At 33.8% G+C, this 23,241-nt stretch overlaps 1 protein-coding gene and 1 non-coding gene across 3 annotated transcripts in view; both read right to left on the bottom strand.

The window, feature by feature from the left end:
• Window positions 1-23,241, bottom strand: part of GRID2 (glutamate ionotropic receptor delta type subunit 2) — a 1,355,750-nt gene that overhangs the window by 1,093,400 nt on the left and 239,109 nt on the right. For both annotated transcript variants that reach the window (XM_027116924.1, XM_027116925.1), the window contains exon 2: window positions 15,131-15,286. In XM_027116924.1, coding sequence (XP_026972725.1) covers window positions 15,131-15,286 — 156 coding nt within the window. The remainder of the gene's footprint in view (window positions 1-15,130; window positions 15,287-23,241) is intronic.
• LOC113626140 (U6 spliceosomal RNA) lies at window positions 19,845-19,951 on the bottom strand. The gene has a single exon (XR_003435050.1). It is a non-coding gene; the product is annotated as a U6 spliceosomal RNA (small nuclear RNA).

Genomic DNA, 23,241 nt, shown 5'->3' with positions numbered 1-23,241 from the left:
TAAGCACAGGAAAATATACTCAGTATCATTAATCATTAGAGAAACAGAAATTTAAACCTTAATTAGATTCCACGTTATATGTTTCACAAAACTGACAAGGATGTGAAGAAACTAGACTCCTCATACATTGCTGGAGGGAATGTAAAACTGTACACATTTTGGAAAACAGTTGCACAGTTACTTAGGAAGTTAAACATTAATTTACCATGTGACTGAGCATTCCCCTTCCAAGATATCTACCCAAGAAAAATGTTATGAACTGAATGTTTCTATCCCTCCAAAATCTGAGTGTTGAAGCCCTCAACCTTCAGTGTCAATGAATTTTTGAGATGGAGCCTCTAAGAATGTAATTAAAGTTAAATGAGGCCACAAGGGTGGGGCCTGATCTGAAAGGATTAGTGTCCTTAAACGAAGAGACACCAAAGACCTTGCTTTTTCTCTCCCTCCATACACACACAAAGAATAGCACATGTGAGCACAAAGGAAGAAAGCAGCAACCCAAGAGTGTTCTCATCAGACACCGACACTACTAGAAGTTTTATCCTGCTGCCCAGAACTGTGAAAAAATAAATTTCTGTTCTTTAAGTTACCTAGTCTGTGGTGTTTTGTTGCAGCATCCCAAGCAGATTATGACTCAAAATAAAATATATATGACCTTACAATGACTTATACATAAATATCCATAGTAGCACTTTTCATAATAATCAAAAAGTGCAAACAATCCGAAGTCTCTTAACTTTTGAGTGGAAAAACAAATGTGATATTTCTACAATGGAAAATTATTCATCATTGGAAGAAATATATTCTTCATACATGCTACAACATGTATAAACATCTAAAACTCCTTCTAAGTGAAAGATGTCAGACACAAAAGACTACATATTGTCTAATTTCATTGACATCAGATGCCTGGAAGCAAAAAATCTGTAGAAACAGATCTGTGGTTGGCTGGGGCTGATGTGGGAATGGGGATTGATTGATTGCAAATGTGCATGAGGGATTTTGTTGGTGATGGAAATGTTCTAAAAACTGGATTTTGGTAATGGTTGCACAACTCTGTAAATTTACTACTGATAACTGAATCGTCATTTAAAATAGATGGATTTTATAATATGTAAATTATACCTCACTGCATCTGTTGGAGGAGGAGGAAGAAGAGGAGGAGAAAAAGCAGCAGCAAAAAGGAAGATAGACACAACTGTGGTGGGAAAAAAACAGAAGTGGAGTATAAAAATAAATAAATAAGTAAAATAAATAAAATTTAAAAATTTTTTTAAATAAATAAATTTAAAAAAAAAAAAAAAGAAGTGGAGTATTTCGTTCTCCCAAAGTTGGGTATCCTCACCAGGGTAGCAGGAGCAGTAGAATATCTGCCTCATATAGTAAGATGTTTACAGAGGTACTTATAATTGTTATGCTAAGGTTGAACCTACTGGAACAAGGAAAACCCAAAGAGGGTAGGTTTAAACAAGATAGAGGGTTATGCTAATATATAACAGTTCACCCAGGGTAGCTCTGCTCTACAGGAGAGCCAGGTTCCTTCCGTCTCATTCCTCTGAAACCTGCTAGTGCATAGTCCTTACCAGCATGGTGAGAGCTGGGTCACCGACACAGCAATATTCCAGTTCATTGAAAGGGGAGAAGTGTTGTCTAGGGCAAGTAGCTTGTCTTTAAGTTGGAAATGACTTGTAACTTGTCCATACTTCAACTCACATTCTATTGGCCTTCTATCTAACTGCAAGGAAAACTTGAAAATGTACTTCTATTGGGGGTGAGGGGTATGGATCCACCTAAAACTGCTATCGTGGAAGAGGAGAAGAATCTATTTTGAACAGTTTAATACAGTGGATGAAAACAGTTTATTCAAATTATGGTAACAGATAATAGCAATAATCCATACAAACTGTTGATGGTAAAGAGATTAAGCTTAAGTAATTAACAAGTACACTGACTCTCTTCACAAGCCTGCTGACAGGATTTCTACACACAATAGAAAGTCAGACAGGCTGCATCTATAATGTGTGGAAATAGGTGGCTGGCATCAATCCTAGGGCTGAAGTTCAAATAAGGGCTTCAAGTTACAAAACAAATTTGCAAAAACCAGGCAGGGCCTGAAGATGTAAGAGACCACAGGTACCGGCCAGATAATTTACAGGTAGTTACAAAAATAAGATAGGTCCACAATTAATGGAAATCAGGTATTAATGTGGTACTGAGAAGACAGGCGAATTCGAGTTGCTGATATTATTACTGGAACTTGTACACACTCTCTGCCGTCCCGAGGGGCCCACATCACCTGCTCCCTGTCATCTTGCAGCTCTCTGCTCAAAATCATCTTCTTAGAGAGCTCTTTTCCTGACTGTTCTCCTTAAAATGATACCCCTAACTTCATCATCGCTAACCCTCTTATGCTGCTTCATTTTTAAAAATTTTTCATACCAACTCTTCAACCTGAAATTGTATATATAATTTGTTGTTCCCTCAACTAGAATATACACTCCAAGAGAGCAAGATATTTATGTTTTCACTAATATACGATGAGTTCCTAAAATAATTCCTGGCTCAGAGTAGACATTCAATAAATATTATCAAATAAATTGAATGAATGCACATACATTAGCAGCATAGCAAGGTTGGCAACAAAGCTGAGATGATGTCAAATGTAGTGTTATATTTGGTACCAAATACTGGGGTCACACTGAACATGTAGGAAACAAACAATTATTTCTAGCTGTGGGTGAGGAAGAAAGTAAAAATATAAAACTAAGATCAGCACTCCTAGAAATCCCGTAACACTTCATTTTACTGCTACTGAGAACTTTATAATTGATTACACTTTCTTTCAAAATTTCTTATATATATGTTAATGTTATTTATGTCTGTTACTTGCTAAACATAAGTTACTTGAAGCTAGAAACCGCATTGATTTCTCTTGATATCTCTTTCAGCAATAATTATAGCATTTTGCAAATTAAAAGCGCTTAATAATATTTATTTAGATGGAAAAATAAATTAATCAATAATTAACAAACAATGAATGCTGATTTTCACAGATTGCAGAGCATTTTTTATTCAAATAAACAAGCTTCATCGGCTACTTTAATAATATGACCAATAAAAAATATTTTTAATTTAAAACAACTACTTCACTTGAAGAAAAAAAAAAGAGAGTAATCACAGACTATGCATATAAAAGACCACAAAACAGGATATCATTATTCTTCACCTACTTCTGTCCACCTCGGTTAGGAAACAATCCATGTTTTCATGTAACAGCACAGTGCCATGACACTCTGAGTTACAGCACACAATGCCAAATGTGTAGTAAAAATCCTCTGAGAGCATTAGCCAATGCATATGCATAACACTTTTATACTATAAAACTTGAGGGCTTATCTCTTTCTTTAATGTGAAAAGCAATTACTCTTCTGTAGATGTGGAATAATTATTTTAAAAATATCACTTGCTCTTAAAACACAGCGGAGGCATTGTGCTTTTGAAGCAGCCACTTTGAGCTCAAATCATTTTCAGTACTTCTGCTGCATTACCAAAAAAAAAAAAAAAAACACTAAGACTTTGCTATATGAAGGCTGATGTCATTATTAATGTCTCTATTCATGCTTAATTTTACTTGCTGAATCATGACTTTCTCCATGCTGAATTCACTATTCTACCACTGGTTTGGGAAAGGTATGATCTTGAAGCTGGGAACAAGACAAAAACCTTGACAGAAAAGTTACCTTTCTGTCCTTGTGGCCTGATGCTTCCATTCTCAGTCCAGCCCCACCTCCAGATCATATCTTTCACAGTCACAAAGATGTATTTTTGAACATGGCTGCTTCTCTGATTAGATCTTTTCTCCTTTCAGAGTACAAAGCATGCCTTACTATACTTCCTCTTTATTTCTTCTTTACCTTCTCCCTTAATTCACCATCCCTAGGCTGTAAATCATCTTTTTCTACTGAATTTTGTATTTTGTTCCTCAAGAAACCACTGCCTAGTAATTATGTTATCTGTGCACATATATTTCTTCTTCCTTAGTGGTTTAAATCTTTAAAGATGCAGAGTGCTCCTAAGTTACATCTATATTCTTCACTAATTCTACCTCACTATCTTGTACTGGGATGCTGAATAATGTTGGATGAAGGAAGGAATAAAGGATTTTACAATGTTGGTTATGCTTTTGTGGAACTTTTCTATGTTTCCTCTTTCTCTGCTGCCGGCTGTTTGGCCATTTGCTGTTCATTAGTATCTACTAAACCATGGGTCTGGGAAATAAAGAGATAAAATGCAAAAGTTCTTTTGTAACTTGCTAGTTTCTCCTTATTACTCTTTATAAGTTACTAGGTAACCAAAAAATCTTGGCTGTGTAATTTGTCCAACAATAAAATGTGTTTTTTTTTATTTTTTTCCTGTAGCAACTTAATAAGGAGTCTAGTTTGTACAATAAAGCACTCCTACAAAGGATGGAATAAAAGAAAGATATAAGGAAATTCTCCCCATAGAAAACAGAGTAAAATATTCAAGAAGTTGTGAACAACTGATTCATCAACTTCCTTAAAGTAGAGGATTTTCAAAAAGAGACATTTAAGATACACACCTGGAACATTAGTTTTCATCAAGTTCATTCCATTTGTCATATTATTTTAAGTAAAAAGAATTATGTTTTCTCCAAGAAAAGTCACTCGACTATGCTGTGGGGTGGCCATTTGGAGATCAGTCCTGCTTCTGGTCAGACCTCATGCCCTTCTGGAGGGATGCTGCCTCTCAGCATCTTTAACATCAAGTCAGACTTTGTTGTGCTGCTAAAATACCAACGAACATGAAGATTTCATCTTGTAAAAGACAGAAGATAAAGGTCTGTGTGAGGTGCTCTTTCTAAGTTTTGCAATATGATGTGCATGCATTAGTCTGAATAATACATTCCAACAGATAACACTTCCTGATTAGACTGAACAAGTCATCAACTCACATAGAGTGAGCTAAGATGAGCTTTTATACATAGGCAGTTGAATGTAGTAGTTAGTACTGATACGAGCTAAAATCCCAATAGGAAACAATGGCAAACTCAAAACAGCATAATTTGAGAAGGATTTATTTTTCAAAGACATAAATTACACAGATATGGGTGGGATGCAGCAGAAAAACGAGGAGTAGTACAAGAATTCAGAGGTAGTAGCAGTGAGGTAGTAACCAGTCTTAGGCCCAAAGGATAGACAGGAGAGAGATCTGTGGAGTTCGGAATAAGAGTGATAAAGAGCAGGCTGCCTTTAGAAAAGCGTGACTTTGGTTTGAGGTAAACACCCAGCTCAAGGTGACCTCACACAGGAGACAGAAAATAAATACCCTGAACTCACTCTCCTCCTCCCACTGATATATGTCTGGGACTCCCAATTAGCATTCTTAAACAGAAACCAGAGTAATCCAGGAACTATTTTAAAGGTTTCAAACGTGACCAGTTAGCTCACCTAACTGTACCTCAGTTTCTTCAACTGTCAAAAGCTAGTAAGAGTAACTTATACTGCCTTATAGCTTATAAGGCAGAATAAAGATTAGGTGAAAAAAATGAAGCACTTCTAACAGCTCATGGGATATAATAAGCTATAAGTAAATGCCACTTCTCATTCTTGGGCTTTCCAAATGATGCTCTTTTGTCAAGAGTATACAGCAAACATAAAAGCCACAAAATGATGTTTCTTTCCTAGTTTCAGATATTAATGTATCTCTGTGCATTACTCTGTATTAAAAGACCAAGAAAATTGAGTAAAATTCTTTCTTTTCTAATGTTTCACCTCATTCCTTTTTCCTTTTCACTTATATGAAAAGCCCAAATGTTTCCATACCTATATTCAAAATCAGTTACAGACAGGTGAATTTCAAATCCCAAAGGGTTTAAGAATGACATCCCCACGCCCCAGATGTCAGTGAGACCTGCAGGACCATCAGAATTTCCTTTAGAACACACTCCATTTCCAAAGGGAAAAACTGAAGCAGATTTGGGTAATGAACTCATGAATAACATTGCTACCCAGCAAATAATGACTTCATTGATAGAGATAAACATTTGCAAAGCAACAGAATAAAAACTTGAGTCTTCCAAAGATAATCAAATCCCTCAAACACATGGAGCAAGCCCTGCCTCCAAATGGTTTTCTCATATGTAATTGCCTGGAATGCTATTTCCTCTTATCTGCATGGCTAGCTACTTGGCAACTTCAAATCTTAGCATAACTGTTCCTTTTTGTATTTTCCATAATCACTCCATCAAAAATGAACTCCTGGTTTTAAACTGCACACACACACACAGCCCACCTGTTATTTGTTATCATAGTATCACCACAGTATCATCTGCTTTGCTTTATGCCATTCTACTCTTTTAAAAAAAGAATATTTATTTGCTTCTTTAGCTCTTTTTGTATATCTCTCTTACTAGATTATAAATTCCTTGGGTGCTTGAGGTTAATTTATCTCATTCATCTGTATAAACTCCTAATACAGTGTACTGACTCATGCATTAAATGTATCTTACAAATAAATGAACACTTGTCATTTTCATTTTTTAAAGAATAATGAATTGTTTTTGGTGATTCATAGTTTTCTTCCAGTTGGTCTCCCCTTCTCATATTTAAGGTTTAAGCAATTTCCAAGGAAAGGAAGTGTAAACTAGTGATTCATTCTGTGCTCTCATGGAGCCCTGGCATAAATTTTTGATAATGAATAATGGTGGTTTAACAACAAACCTGCCTTGTTCCACTGTAACAGATATAGTAAATAGGGGGTTAAAATTACCCATGAAAAGCATGAATCAACTTTGGAAGGATTACCACAAGAAAGAAGTGCTTGGTGAACTTATTTTGAGATAGATAGATAGAGATATAATATATATAATATATATGGCATATATATATATATATATCATATACACATTTATATATATGATGGCATGCATGGCATATATGGTATATAACATATAGACATAGTTTAATATATAGTTTAATATAAGCCTATATATTTGTATGGGTGTGCATATATAAATGTATATATATGATGAGTTAATATAGAGGTAAAACTCCTTTAAACTGGGCAAAATAACCTAGAAATTCAAAACAATAAAAAGTTAAACTCAAAAATTTCAAACATAAAGATTATTGACAAATTAATGAAGCAGAATAAGAATAGGATTTGGGAGCAGACAGAATGAGGCTGATGTGTCAGTTTCTCTTTGACCAATAAGAATGTGTCACCTTTTTCTTTTTTTTATCCCCTAGTAACTTTCTATCATCAGAGCTACCTACACCGTGCTCAGTTTTAATAATATGAATAAGCACACAGGACCACCTCAACATACTGTTTGATTTTATATAAGTGTAAATTCAAAAGTAAGGTACAAAAATTATTACTGATTATTCAAAGTCATTCTATTCAAAAACATTTTCTATACAAAGATCATATCTGACTTTGATTTGTAGAACAGTTTTTTTCCCAAAAAAAAAATTCTGAAAAAACATATTTATTTTTTACTTTGAAACATATTCCTCATGTATAATAGACATTTTATGTCTTTGCTATGTTTTTCAGTCTTTTTTATGTTTGAAAATACAGCTTAAGGAATGAGCTTAGCCATTCTTATTATCATATTATATTACGCTATCAGGGACCAAAAAGCAAGTATGTCTTGAAATGAGCCATGAATTCCTGAGAAAATAACATGATATTATGAGTTACTGAAGCAAATATCGGAAATTCAAAGAAACCAATGATCAAGCTTTTAGAGTTAATATTTGCCCATATTGAAATAAAAAAGTGCAGAACATAGAAAGATAACCTTTTAAACCATCATGTCAGAAATAAACTCAAAATACCAGAGACGATGCACCTCTCAAAGTATAAAGTTTTCCTTGAATTCACTTCTATATTTGACCTTCACATATATCACTCTTCTACAACATTATGCCTCTCTACAACTGAATTCCATTTAGTTATGACTCAGTGCCTTATTTACTTCACTGATTGTATTAAGCCTACACAAATCATCAGAAAGCTTTAATTTGGTCCCCACAGGCTTTCTCTACTTCCCAGAAATGGTAACAAGGTATTTTAAATCCTCCCAACCCTAAGTACACATGTTGCAATATCACTACTATTTGCCAAATAAATTACACTACAAGTGTAATTCTCATCTTCCTGTGCTGACTAGCACAACTATCCCCTGAAGACAGAAAACAACAGAAGCATTTAATTTATATAACCTTTCTACAACCCTACCATTCAGGATCTTGATAAGGAACAATGAGGGGGAAAATAAAAGACACTGATTAGGCAGTTATTAAGCTTAGTATTATCAATGGTATGCATGGGAACTACCAATACATGTGGTAAAGGATGTTTGGGAAGGTATATAAATTTATGATGGACACATGCAATGGTGCTAAGTCATCATGTACTCCACTATTATTAAAATGCATTTAGATTAGTAGAGGAACAAACCATAATTGTTACCCCATGTACTCATCATACAACAATCACTTGATCATAGTATTCCTATGGAGTATGTATTTATCCCCATTTTATGAATAAATTGAGGCTCAGAGACAATAGGTGTGTTCAAGGTCCCACAGATAATAAGAGATGAAGCAGCATTCATATAAAGGCAGATTTATCTAATTCCATGGCCCATGCGCTTACATGTTTTTTTCCCCCAAGCAGTACAAATGGTATCAAACTAAAGCACATACTGAACCAAATGTAGATATTGTGTGTGAACATAGTACAATATGAAGAATCAAGGATCAAAAAGGGGATGAATGAGGAGTTTTTACAAAGCACTGTAATTGGAAGTCAAAAGGAAGAGGAGAACCTGTAGGTCAGGATCTAACACATGATAATAAAGGTTAACCTAACTGTGTTAAGATTATAAGGCAGCCAGTGGAGAGCGCAACATTATACAGAGTAATCTGCTCAAGGCTGAACGCTTAGAGGCACCCCAAAAGTACTTGCTGAGTCATTCTTTTTTTCCCAGAATATGCAATTACCTATTGCACATTGGCTTGTGTGTCCTGCTTTTAAAAGCAAGTGTTTCGATGATGATTCTTTTGAAAATTACAAAATAATTTGACAAAATATTGTATGGATACTACAAGACTATGCATAATGTGATTCCCACAAATCTAACAATACTTGCCAGGTACATGCAAAAAGAAGTTGTTAAATGTTAAAATAGAAAGTCGGATTACTTTTGTTCTCAAATTAAGCAAGTAGACTGGATCATGTGAAAGTTGGATATTACTGATAGTAGTTTTTAAATTCTGAATATAGTTAAGTCATTTTTGGTTTGTCAACATGAACAAACTATTTTTATGACTCATTACACTTGCCGAGTGTACATAAGTGTGGTTTTTAACCTCATAAGCCATATATTCCGAGTCACTTTATGACACATAGATGATTCTTTTACCAAATCAGTATCATAAAAGGCCGATTAAAAACTGAATTATGCTTCCATAATCATGCACTCTATCCACTGAGGTAGCAAGAGAACAGAAGAAAGGGGTATGATATTATTACAAGAATAATATTTGGTAGAAAGAAAGAACACTTAAGCAACAACCAAAGGATACATCTTTACTTCCATTAAACACAGCTTTCATAGAAAGCTGCTAAAGATTCTTCTAAATAAAACAAGATCCAGAGCAGCACACATTGCTAAAATATATATTTTATGAGGTAACTTACACAACCGTACACAATTGTAGATAGTAGGTAAAAGGCCCCAAAGCAGAAAGGCTATAAAATTATGATATAAAGACCTATAAATATCTGTATTTCAATCTATTCATAGTAATAGAGATCTGTTACTTTAAAAGTGTGGTATTGAATGACTTAAGGGAAAGGCTTACCAATACGGGAGTACAACAATAAATCACAGAAAAAAGAATAAAATTTTGCTTTGCAATATGTATCTTCAATAAAATTACATTTAAAATACTGAATTTCTTTAAAAAAGAAATTCCCTCTCTTTTCTGAAAAAGAAATGTTTTAAAAATCTAGAACATCATGTTTCTTTCTACTATTAACACAATTAAAAACGCAAGTTATACGTAGAAGGCAACGACATAATGTCTTTTCATGCTCTAAAAATCCACAGCCCACCTCAGGTACATGTTTACGCTTCCTGCAGGCAGACATTCTTTCCTCTCACTTGCTATCTCCTATTGTAGCTGGCCCAATCTTGGGACAGTAATAGGTTTTTAATAAGTATTTAGATACACTGATTTCACTGAGTACCCTCAAAATTAGATTCCAAATACATATTATTTTAATCCTTCCTGATGGGCAATTCTTTAATGGAAAGGCATAGAGTATGAGATAATTAAAAGAATGCATGCCTGAGTTGTCCCTAACAGATATAGAATTCTTTATATTTTAATATTACATTGATGATAAGTACTAAAGACCACACAATAAGCAGATTCTGAATCCAAATCTTATAGGCCAGTCCTTAGAAAGTGGTGGTAGGGAGAAAAGTGATCCAGAACTTGGCACTGGGGAACTGACCAACCTAAACATCCCAGACTCATAGAGAGAATCAGGTGGTCCAGACAGCCACCAAATGTACATCGAGAATCCCTCCTGCTTTGTGAGTGTCTGAAGATGGCCGGTCAGCTGCAACACTATTCCTCTACCCCTTCACACGTGTAGCTAGGCACCAGTTACATAAAGAGCATTGGGCCTAGAGACAAAGTACGACACTGACCTTGATGTGGAAAGGGAAGAAGGAATGAAAAAATGAAGAAATGAATGAATGAGAAGAATTATAACTACAGGATGTTCCGAGATTTTTTCTTGGTTCCTGGAGCCACTAATTTTCAAGTTCAGTTGTCAGGCAATTCAAAAAAATAAGCTGAAATTGGAGTTATCAAAATTGGTCCCGGAAACACTGGCTGATGAGGTATACACACTGCAAACCTATGCTAGGAAAGTTGCAGAATTCAGTCTAAGGATTTTGGAATTAGCAGATTTTTTTATCACAGTAAAAATATCTTATTAAAGCAGAGAGGAATATAAATTATGAGACTAAGCCCTGGAATAAAGCATCAAATAGTGCAGCCACATAAATCATTCTTTTACATTTACATCTTCTTTGAACTCAGATTTAGCCTATGGCACCAGAAATATTCACAATGAATTGTGATGTGTTTCAGAGAAGTGCTTTTTCCTACTTAGATTTCCTTATACTGTTTATGGCTCTGCTACTCTTCTGTTATCCCTTTTACACACATGATACGGATACGTGTATATTAAAAATAAAGAAATGAGACTGATTTCAGAAACCATAAACGAAAGCAGTCTTATTGTTTTACACTTAACAGTAGTTTTATTTTGTAAGATATATGAGGCAAATCCAACTGAAATCATCACTGTATTAAAGTGAGATGTCTATTTTTTACAAGACTCTTTGGGAGCAATCAATGTTCACGTCCTGGTGTGCAAAGGAGTAAGTTAAAGGTGGACCAGGCTGCAACTTGGAAGATGAGCAATCTTAATCATGACTGCTTTTTGTATTAAAAGCAGCTTTTATAACTATATTGTTTATAATGGGTTTTAACATAGCAGAAAGGAGAATAATTATGATAGTTACTCCTTCTTCTTTCAAATAGAATCATTTGTGACTCTACAGTATAAATCTGTCCTTACACTCTTTTCACTATGCATTTCATTTTTAGGTATTTTTCCTAATAATTATTTAAAAATGTTTTAACTGAATTTTGCCATTCAATATCAACAGTGCTTAACATATCTCCTGATACATCTGATGTATGCAAGAATTATACATGCAGTCATATTTCTGCATTCACCTTCCAATGTGAACATTTTTACAAATGCATTCTCCTTACATTCCCTGACCTTATTTTCTTATAAATCCCCACCTTTCGTGGCCCATAGTGGTGTTGGTCTCAGTTAAGAGCTAACAATATAAGCAATTGCTATTGCTTTCAAGAGACAGAAGTGCCTTTCACATCAGCCATTTGTGTATCTACATTATATCCAGTATATAGGTCCCACAGAGGAAACAATCTACAAAAGAGATGTAAGGAGAGAAATCTAGCAACAGCTGCTTTGGTCCAGGTCAACTAAACCTGCAAAAGACCCTTTCTGGATTTTGGTGATAGTAATGAGTTCTTTGGGTTGCTGTCAATAGTTGGATGAGGTAGCAGAACAAAGGACAGCTACCATATATCCTTTAATCAATTTTGAAGTCAGCCACAGAAAAAACTAGGAGGCAATTTCAGCAATGTGAAGACTTCTCTAAAGAGAAACTGAATAATTATAATTTCTATAATCCTTTAAGAATCTAAATCTGGAAATTTGTTCTAAAGATCTGTGTAACATCTCATCTATAGAGATGAAATTCACCTTAAAAATACATCATTTGTGTTCTAATTTCTTCACTATTTATAGATGAGGAAAACCAAGGATGAATATGAACTGAGTGGATTATACAATGCAACTGCTGCTGATCAACTAGATTGGTATTTTTCTACTGATCCATGCCATCTAAAACCCACGAACATAAATAGTATATATATCACAGCAAAACCATGCTCAAAACCATGAATTTTTAGATGTTCATCAGGAATGTCAATGCATAAACAATTGGTAATAATGATATCACTGAATGTCGTGTCCATCTTTACAATGTAAAAAACAAATAAGCTGATTTAAGGACCTCTATTATAGATTTTAATGGTATTGCAGCCAAGATATGATGATAGAAAAGTTGGCCATCTTTGATGGTTCAGTTGAAGTTTTCTTCTAAAATACTTCCTCAAAACATTTAAGAAAATATTCCGGAATCCTTTTTTGTTCTCTTTCAGTTGAATATTTTCCCTTATTTTTGCAAACTAATCAATTACAATAAGAGCTCTAGAAAGAAGTATTTTTACTTCTAACATTAGCTGAGATCTTTCCTGATACTGAATGGAGAAACAAATTAGCTCCAGAGTTTCCTAGAACTTATTTCAGGTTCATTAGCCAGAGCAGACCATCAAAATAACTGGTCCAGAACATCCTGTTAGTATCAAAACCCATCAGGCAAATTGTCAAGCTCTTCATTCTTTCTTGACAAATATCTAGCTGTCTCTACCTTGGAAACGTAAAACTTATTTACTCTCTCAATTTTCTTTCAGTCCACAAATTCTTTCAAGTCACAATAGTTCTTTTGAGAGATATTTTTGTTTCCAGAATTTAGCTGGCAGCAGAATGGCTACACAAAGCAATATGTAAACAGATTAACTGTGGTACTTTAAAAATTGTCTTTGTTTTTCAAATTGTAGTCTCTAAAAAGGTGTGAGGGGCATATTTATTCAGTCTTTCTAATTCCCTTCGGCTCATTGTATTTATTTTCCATTGCTTTATCCACATTTTTTCAGTCAAAGTGGATTTTTTAAAAGCATGAATATTTTAGCATGTCTTCAAAGTTAATTTACAATTATTAATATGTAGTTAATAAGAAGACAGTCACAAAAGTAAGTCAGTCCTAATTTTTTCCTGCTCTCATTCCAGTCAATAAAACTAATAGTTGAGAAAGAAATATCATAGATACTTCTTTTAAAGAATAATATATACTTCTTAGTGTATATATTCTTTTACATTATTGGGTATTTTCCACAATTTCTACTTTATTATTTTTGCAGACTGCTTTATGAATTCTAACATTAATTTAGACAGCTTTTAAACATTTCTATAGAAAATTTATCAACATAACCATGATTTAAAGTTACAAATTCCCCAGATAATTCTGATTTAAAATGTAAGAAAATAACTGGGTGCTTCTATTAATCTGATTTTTTAAATTGATGTTTACTTATTAAAATTAAAATTCCATCATATTAATATGAACAACGTATTTTATTGAAAAACAACTTTTACTTAAAACATTTCTGTTCATTTTATTAAAATAATATTTTTTCACTCCATCAAATTAATAAGAAGGAAAATCCATTAGATCACTAATCATTCTAACCATTCCCTTACTGACAGAAATAAGCATAAATAAGCTTTGATAGTAGCCAATGCCACTGATCAAAAACACATTCCAAAAAAGGTTACCTGTATATCATGCAGATACATTAAATTAAAAACATTTATCTTCCTTACCCCTTCAATACTTTTCTTTAAAAAGTTTCCTGCCAAACTTTACTCCATTTAATACCTTGTCCATATTTTCTTCTGCCAAATCCTCTTTAAGTTTTTAATAAAAGAAATGTTCCATTTAACTAAATTAATTTTTTATTAGTATCTTTAGTCTAAATATTATCAGAATAAAATATAAAACAGATTAACAAAAAATACTTTCATGGACAATGATTACTTTGCCAATCAAAAGGCTAAATATTTCATTAGAATAATAGCATCAAAACTAGAATTTTATTAGTGTATGATCTTTCAATCAAAACCTTTGTTCATATAAATGATCTTTCCAGTATAATAAAAATAATTTGTATTTGTATGACTTTGTACCTACGAAAACTTTTAATTCACTCAAGTATATAGAGAAAATGGAGAAAAGTGCTTTAATATTTGGCACATTGTAGAGAGTAAAAAATTTATAGCCTAGGTCAGTATGTTAGGATCCCAGCACAAAATCTTTCATTTGTATGTAGTGTCTGAAAGTTTTCCTTCTCAAAAGGAAAACTTTTGAGAAGGAAAACGTCCTTCGCAAAGGAAGTAAATAAATTTATTTTAAGTAAATTTAAGTAAGTACAAAAATTCCTTTTTTACCTTATCTTATCTCAAAGAAGACAAAAGTAAAAATTCAGATAGAAAGTCATATTTTTAAGGAATGCTTCATTTATACTGAAGTCATAAAATGTTGTAAAGTTTTTATTACAAATATTTATGACCATTTTCATATTACATTTCAATTAAAACAATAACTTTCCACACTCTGCCCTTTCAGAAGTGGAATACAGGATTAAAATTTACCAAATACTCTAAAAGAAAAGCAATGCAGCAAAGATGCAAAAATGATGCCCATGTTTAACGGCATTTTAAATTTTTAATTTCATTGCCATTTGAACTGAACCAAAGAAACAAGCAAAATAAAAAGTGGAGTGCTGATGGACCTTACCTTCTTGAACTGCTTGAAAAGGGTTGTTGCCATCAACAAATGTCACCGAAAATGTGATTTTCTCAGTCTGTAAAATCTCCTCATTCTGGTTGAGGTCGCCAACTGCTGTGCGAAACACCTCATCATCCTTTTTGGCAGATTCATCAAAAATTGCTCCTAGAAAGAAGTGAGTATCACCATTAAACAATAACATAAATATTCTGTCATGCCCTCCGGAATTACACCAAAGAGACTTATGAACTGAAAAATGTACACTTTCAATTAAAGCACACACTTCATTACTGAAACACATTGTACTGGAAGCAGTGTGAGAGCTAAGCAGGAATGTAGTTAGTTCTCCCAAATGGAAATGATGAATAGTACATCAAAGTGTTTTGCTGGAAGAGTATCGGGAAGACATTATAATAAATACAAAAAGCCTCTGCAGGACAAAGTGGTTAAATACACTGAATGTCTCACGCCATGAGATCTTTAAGAATTCATAACTTGTAGAATTTTTTTTTTCTGAATAATAGGAGAAAAATCAGGAAATTTTCTGAGAGTCCATTCATAAATAGGAATTAAATTTCTACAATGATCTTAATTTACTTTTTCTCTTTTTATTTCCTTCCTTCTTTCCTTTCTTTTTTCTTTGAACAAGAGTTTCAGTATCTTTTACAATAGTAAATTCCATAATATTTATTAAAAATTTAGAGACATACAAATCTCTGAGCAGAAGTAATGGAGACATATTTCCTGAATAACTAACATAAGTTCTAGTGAATAATTATGGCATTTTTCCTTCATATGTAATAATGATAATGATGATGATAAGAGTTGTGGCTAACTTTTATTTGACTGTGTGTTTGTCAGTGTATTGATTAAACATCCCAGTTCTAAAAGTAAACTGATTTCAAATCCTGACTCTGACATTTGTTAAGTATATGACCTTGAGCAAGGGATTCAAATTCTAAACTCCACATTCATCATCTGTAATATCTAATAGTAAAAATAATATCCATCTGTAAGGATTATTAACTGTATTAAATGATACTATGCCTGTGAAATGTAAGTAAATTGTGGTAACTAAATATGTCTCAATACATGCTAGTGTTTTCTTTTTTTGAATACTGTAATATAATTCAAACAAAGCTTAACATGTTCTACTATTTTCTTCATATTACAGTATTTAATTTAATCCTTAAAATAACTATGTGATATGTACACTACTACACACACATACAGTTTTAAAAATTAGGATTCCATGCAAGAAATATGCCTAAGGTTCCATAATAAGGGCCAGAGCTTTTGCCTCCTTACCCCAACGTCCTTGCTTTACATCACTATAGGATACTGCCTTCCAGGATTGCACCCAAAAGACATAAAAGTGTTCTAACAGGGATTCTGACTTTACAGCATATTTGGAGTTTCTTTCCTATCTGGCCATGCATACTTTATTTGCATTCATTCTGACTCTTCCAGTTCTAAGCAAGCACACATTTTTAATTATTTACTTTTTAATCATAAATAATTGGGACAATGTACTCTTTGTGTTTTTGAATAAACCTAATGAAAACCCTGTTGACAAAAAGAGACATATACCTCAGGGTCAATAACATGATAAAGGAATAACTGTATATGTACATATCCACATACACATCCATATACACATAACACATATTTCTTGACTATATTCATTACGGTGTGTGAATAAATAAAAGTATGTGTATATAAAAATGACTTTTTTCCACATATAAATATAATACGGGTATTATACACACATATGAAAAGATAAACACACTATACGTGCAGACACAAGTATGCATATATATGTTTACACATACACATAAATACACATATATGTATAAACAGCAGACACACTTTACATCTATCAATTTTGTTGATTTAATAATTCTTTAGCTGAAGCCCCAAGTCATCTAGCGAAAAGATAATTATGATATTAAACATGCATTATTAGAGTCAGTTCATGATAAAGCAAGGATGAATCTATGTCCATTTCTGACAACTGTGGCAAGTTCCTTTTGACCTCTCCACCCTATGTGGCTTCACCATGGGAAAGCAAGAAATGATTACTTTTTGCTAGAGAAGGCAGAGTGTCTAATAGGCTTACTGTGTCAGCTTGGCTTTCTCTTACCACTGCTCTTCTATGTTTGCATGGATTCACTGACTACTTTGACCAGCCTTTTTAAATCCTTCCTTTATGTTTCCTATGTATGTGAATACCTGCCATGGCTAAGAACATGAGAAAAGGGTGAAGAAATTTTTTAAATTGATAAATAAATTATTTCTTAATTACACTATTATATAGCTAATACCCAGACTATTAATACTTTATTGATGTAATCAACATATGTAATAGACATTAATTTCTGCCCTATCCTGTCACCTCTGAATTAGAAGTATACTTTATAAACTAATATTTAGGCAATAAATTTTAGATTTATCTTGATAATTTTAATTCACATTCATGAAGACTCATTTTAATTTGTGATAATATTTATGAGAACCTAAGTTAATCCTTACACTGAAATCTAATATTATCAGACTGGGATATAAAAATTTCTTTAGCAGCTTTTTAGGAAGTGTGATATAAATGTGCTATAACTGGAGCGAAAATAATCAATTTGTTTTAAACCAGATAATCTAAATGTCTATTCTCAAAGAAGTGATGTATATTTATATAGAGATGTTTCAGCTTGTCATGGATTCTAAATGGGTCTTTTGGAAAAGTTTCTAATCAAACTTTTTTTATAGCAGGTGATGCTATTGACTTCTGCTGAGTACTGCTAATGCATTTTTAATGGAAGCATTTTACTATTACCTGACAGAACACTTAAAATTGCTTTAAACATTAAACCTGGCTTAATAAATGGCAGAAACCTGCCAAAATGATAAGAAATTAGTCAATTCTGTGTTGAATTAAGACGTACTGAAAGCAAATGCACAAAAAAAGCAGTTCATCTTTCTGCAAACAGCAAAGAAGTACACAAAAGAAGTGATTCATCTTATTGCACACAAGGAGCATAACCAAAGAACAGGAAATCCTAGCCAACATTTCAAATACACTTATTTATTTATTTACTTTTTCCTTCAGCTATAAACTCTCATCTTAAATTTGGCTTTTTACCACAAAAGTACTGTTAAATGAAGCATTTTGTATCAAACACAAGTATTCTGAAAACAACCTCGTAAGTTCCACATGAAGAATCTCAGGAAAGACAGTTCTTTCTTATGGCATGCACTTCCAATAGTATTGCAATGTCATCTCTTTATCCTTTGTATTAACACACACACATATTAGCAGTCTAATTTAACTTCAAATATCCTAGATTCACTTTTTGAAACTAAAGTTTCTCAAATGCAACATACATAGCTATATAGCTTACATGATGACACAACATCTATTTCTTTCCCAGCTGTTTTTATTAGCATATTTTAACTGTTTTATTTTATAACCTGGAGGTGAAAACCAGATCCAACTTACTGTCAAGATGAAATAATTCTTCCGCCACTTACACACTCACACACACACACACACACACACACAGTGTTTGATCAACAAATTATACTCTATTTACACTTTGCATTGGCCAAACTGGAGGGAAGAATAACCAAGCAACAGGCAGAGAACAAACACCTCCTAAATATTCCCGTTAGACCAATTTTTAATAGTCATTTCCACTATTTGGGACTGATGATCTGCTCCATCCATGGGAGGGAAAAAAGGCTTCACTTATCCTGACACAAAGAGAGTGACATATTCAGGTGAGTCTACATACAAGTTTTTTTTTTTAACATCTTTATTGGAGTATAATTGCTTTACAATGGTGTCTTAGTTTCTGCTTTATAACAAAATGAATCAGTTATACATATACATGTATCCCCGTATCTTTTCCCTCTTGCATCTCCCTCCCTCCCACCCTCCCTATCCCACCCCTCTAGGTGGTCACAAAGCACTGAGCTGATCTCCCGGTGCTATGCAGCTTTTTCCCACTAGCTATCTATTTTACATTTGGTAGTGTATATATGTCCATGCCACTCTCTCACTTAGTCCCCGCTTACCCTTCCCCCTCCCCGTATCCTCAAGTCCATTCTCTAGTAGGTCTGTGTCTTTATTCCCATCTTGCCCCTAGGTTCTTAATGACCTTTTTTTTTTTGGATTCCATATATATGTGTTAGCATACGGTATTTGTTTTTCTCTTTCTGACTTACTTCACACTATATAACAGATTCTAGGTCCATCCACCTCACTACAAATAACTCAATTTCGTTTCTTTTTATGGCTGAGTAATATTCCCTTGTATATATGTGCCACATCTTCTTTATCCATTCATCTGTTGATGGACACTTAGGTTGCTTTCATGTCCTGGCTCTTGTAAATAGAGCTACAATGAACATTGTGGTACATGACTCTTTTTGAATTATGGTTTTCTCAGAGTATATGCCCAGTAGTGGGATTGCTGGGTCGTATGGTAGTTCTATTTTTACTTTTTTAAGGAACCTCCATACTGTTCTCCATAGTGGCTGTATCAATTTATATTCCTACCAACAGTGTATGAGGGCTCCCTTTTCTCCACACCCTCTCCAGCATTTATTGTTTGTAGATTTTTTGATGATGGCCATTCTGACCGGTGTGAGATGTGAGCTCATTGTAGTTTTGATTTGCATTTCTCTAATGATTAATGATGTTGAGCATTCTTTCACATGTTTGTTGAAAAATATGGAACACTTCACGAATTTGCATGTCATCCTTGCGCAGGGGCCATGCTAATCATCTCTGTATCGTTCCAATTTTAGTATGTGTGCTGCTGAAGCGAGCACTACATACAAGTTTTTAAATACAAAATATATCATCCTTGTCTACTTATGTCTTAGAAAGGAATTAATTATAGTTTATAGTGGTATTAAAAAATGTTGAAGTCTTAACTTTTTAACTATTGTAAAGGGTCATACGTACAGGTTAATAAAATCATTTTCTAAAAATTTGCATTTGCAAATATGCCTGTTGAAAACAAACATTTGTAGGAAGTTACTAACCTGGGACTTCCCTGGTGGTGCAGTGATTAAGAATCCACCTGCCAATGCAGGGGACATGGGTTCGATCCCTGGTCCAGGAAGATACCACGTGCTGCAGAACAACTAAGCCCGTGCGCCACAACTACTGAGCCTACACTCTAGAGCCCGCAAGCCACAACTACTGAGCCCACACACCGCAACTACTGAAGCCCACACACCTAGAGCCTGTGCTCCATGACAAGAGAAGCCACCGCAATAAGAAGCCCGTGCACTGCAACCAAGTGTAGCCCCTGCTCGCCGCAACTAGAGAAAGCCTGTGCACAGCAACGAAGACCAAATGCAGCCAAAAAATAAATTTTAAAAAAATAAAGAAGTTACTAACCTGACCACATCCATAACTCTCAAAAACATTTTAAGCTTTTATACCTTCATGTCTTTAATCATGGTGTTGTCTCCACCATGGATATATGCCTTGTCTCCTTAGCAAAATATAATTTCCTGGGCCATAGAAACTATTTTTGTTAGTGTCTATAACAGAGCCTGAATATATTAGATACTCAAGAAACAGGAATAGTTTAAATTTTCCTTATATTAGTTAGGCATGATCTTGTAAAATAGGATACCTAAATTCAAATATAGAAATAAAAATGTAAGTTACAACTAATTCTAAATTAGAACAAAAGTAGAATTGCAAATGTACCTGTATGTGAATTTATTATCACAGGTATTATCATGACTCCCAAATTATTCAGCAAAGTATTAATTATATACTTATAGTTTTAGTTTGAATATTTAAATTCATTTTTATCTTATACATAAGATAAGAGGAAAGTAGAGGAAACATTGTTTAGCTGGGAAGGTAGTGAAAGAAAGAGAATGTCTTCACCTAACTCAGAATTTTCCTCTAAAAATACTGAGAAAGATTTGGATACACATCTTGAAGGGTCACCGGAAAGAGACCCATACCTGTACAGAGGTTAACCTACTTTCTTTCTTTCCATACCACAGTCTGTTAGTCTATGCCCACAGCTGTGCTTGCTTAACAAAAACTAAGGCAGAAGCCACGTAAGCCGGACCACAGAATCAGCTTGAGCAGAAAGGTCCAAGATGGTGACAGTCCACTGCCCTGAACTGGTTCCAGCCTGACCACCAGGGCAGCACCTGTACAGATGAGACCCAAAACGTCTGAAAGTTGCCTTTGCTTCATTACCATGCTAGGATCTCCTCTGAAAGGGAGGACTTGCACTTTGCTAGCACAATTAATGTCCTGCACAAAAGAGCCCACAGGACTGTGCATGTTTTGGCTTTTTCTGGAACTTATTGCCACTTTCCCCGGGTTCTGATGGCACACCCGTCTCTTAACCCTTGAAAGTTTCCCACTTCCCTTCCCCATTCCTTGATCAAGGCATAAAGTTTCTGCTCTGCTTTGCCAAACCTGGTCTCATTCGATTGGCACAAGCAACACAAGGCAAGGGAAGGACCTAGTCGGGGTCCACCAGATCCAGCACTTCTATAAAAAGAACTTTTCCACATACAGAGTTGACAAAATTACTCGAAGGTCTGCATATCTCATTTTATATAACTAACATACCAAATATTTTAAAATAAATAATTCTAAAAATTGAAAACAAGAAAGGATCAACACATGAACATTACCCTTGCACAATCAATTTCTGCTTAAAACCTTATCATCTAAAAAGACATGTATGAAACAATTGCCCAAAAACATATGATCAGATTTCAGAGCTGCAAATAAAATCAAAGTAACTAGCCTTTTTTATCCTCAGAGTTCAAACTCTTTACTTATTTAATTTTGCCTAATATATATAAATTCTCTATGATACATAGTTTTAAAAAGAATAAACTTTTCAAAGGTACTACATGCATTGAATCTTTAATTGTCTTTGAAGCAACAGAGTTGATTCTCTTGGTCTCTCTCTCTGTGCATTTTTTCCTCTTCTCTTTTTTCCTCTTTCCTTCTATGCGTTTATGCATCCATCCATTCATCCACCCTGTCAACCTTCCCTCAACACAGAGATAATCATGGAAGCCAGCCATTTTGTTTCTTCACAAGTGATTTGCTGACAGGACAGCTGAAATCCATTACATCTTGCATCAGACCATAGCAGAATTAAGATGCCTTCATAAGATGATAACAGAAAGAGCAATTGTGTATTTCATAACTCATAGCTGAAATTTTAAGGATGGTATACAAAAACTTTCTCATTTTTCAGAAATTTTAGTGAAAAGATTTTAAGTAATTTAACCAAAATTACACAGCCAAGAGTTAGAAGGGGTGGAGTAAGAATTTAGGTTTTCTGGTTTCAAGTTTGGAACTATTTCTTCCATATAATGCTTTTTTTTTTTTTTCCATTTCAAGCACATACTCCATGTATGTGCATATATATATATTACATATATAATCCATTATATCATTCATGTATACATATGTGTGACAATAATTAGTACTACTAAATATATTAGATATATATTCAATAACTAGTAATACTAGAGAATATATATACAAACAGATACATATATATTTGATAATGGGTACTAGTCTGGTAATCAGCATAACAAATTCATTTACTATACGCCAATGAAGTATTTAAAATTGAAGAATTATAGTAAAAACCTGAACATAAGAGTTTTCACATAAAATTTACTGTCTTTTGCCTTAGAAGTTTCAGCAATTTCACTTTGGAGGTTAAATTTTTTTCAAAAGGCACAAGTCTCTGCTTTGAGACAATTTATTGGTCACAGCAGAATTACAGTCCTGCAGAGCTATTCAGAATTGTTAAGTCATCACATATCCTCACTGTTTTAGATGCTACTATTCAGAAGTAGGTTTTTAAATTTAATTCTAACAGTGCACTGTGCATACACATTAGTTTCACTGTGCACAGGTATCCAAATCAAGAGAACTGTAATGTTTTGGATCTACTTATGATATTCCCACTAATGCCAGTGGAAATTGTGCAAATAATTCAAAAGGAGGACGAGTAATAAAGATATTATAAATACTATAAAAATCAGATTTCTCCTTTATTTCACCCTTCACAAGAAGAAAAAAGGTTGAACAAGTTCAATACTAC

Source organism: Aethalodelphis obliquidens, unplaced genomic scaffold (genome assembly GCF_003676395.1).
Source record: "Aethalodelphis obliquidens isolate GAN/ISIS:26980383/991018 unplaced genomic scaffold, ASM367639v1 scaffold17, whole genome shotgun sequence".
NCBI classification, from domain to species: Eukaryota; Metazoa; Chordata; class Mammalia; order Artiodactyla; family Delphinidae; genus Aethalodelphis; species Aethalodelphis obliquidens.
The sequence above is the reverse complement of the archived record's forward strand: the minus strand, read 5'-3'. Positions and strand labels throughout refer to the sequence as shown.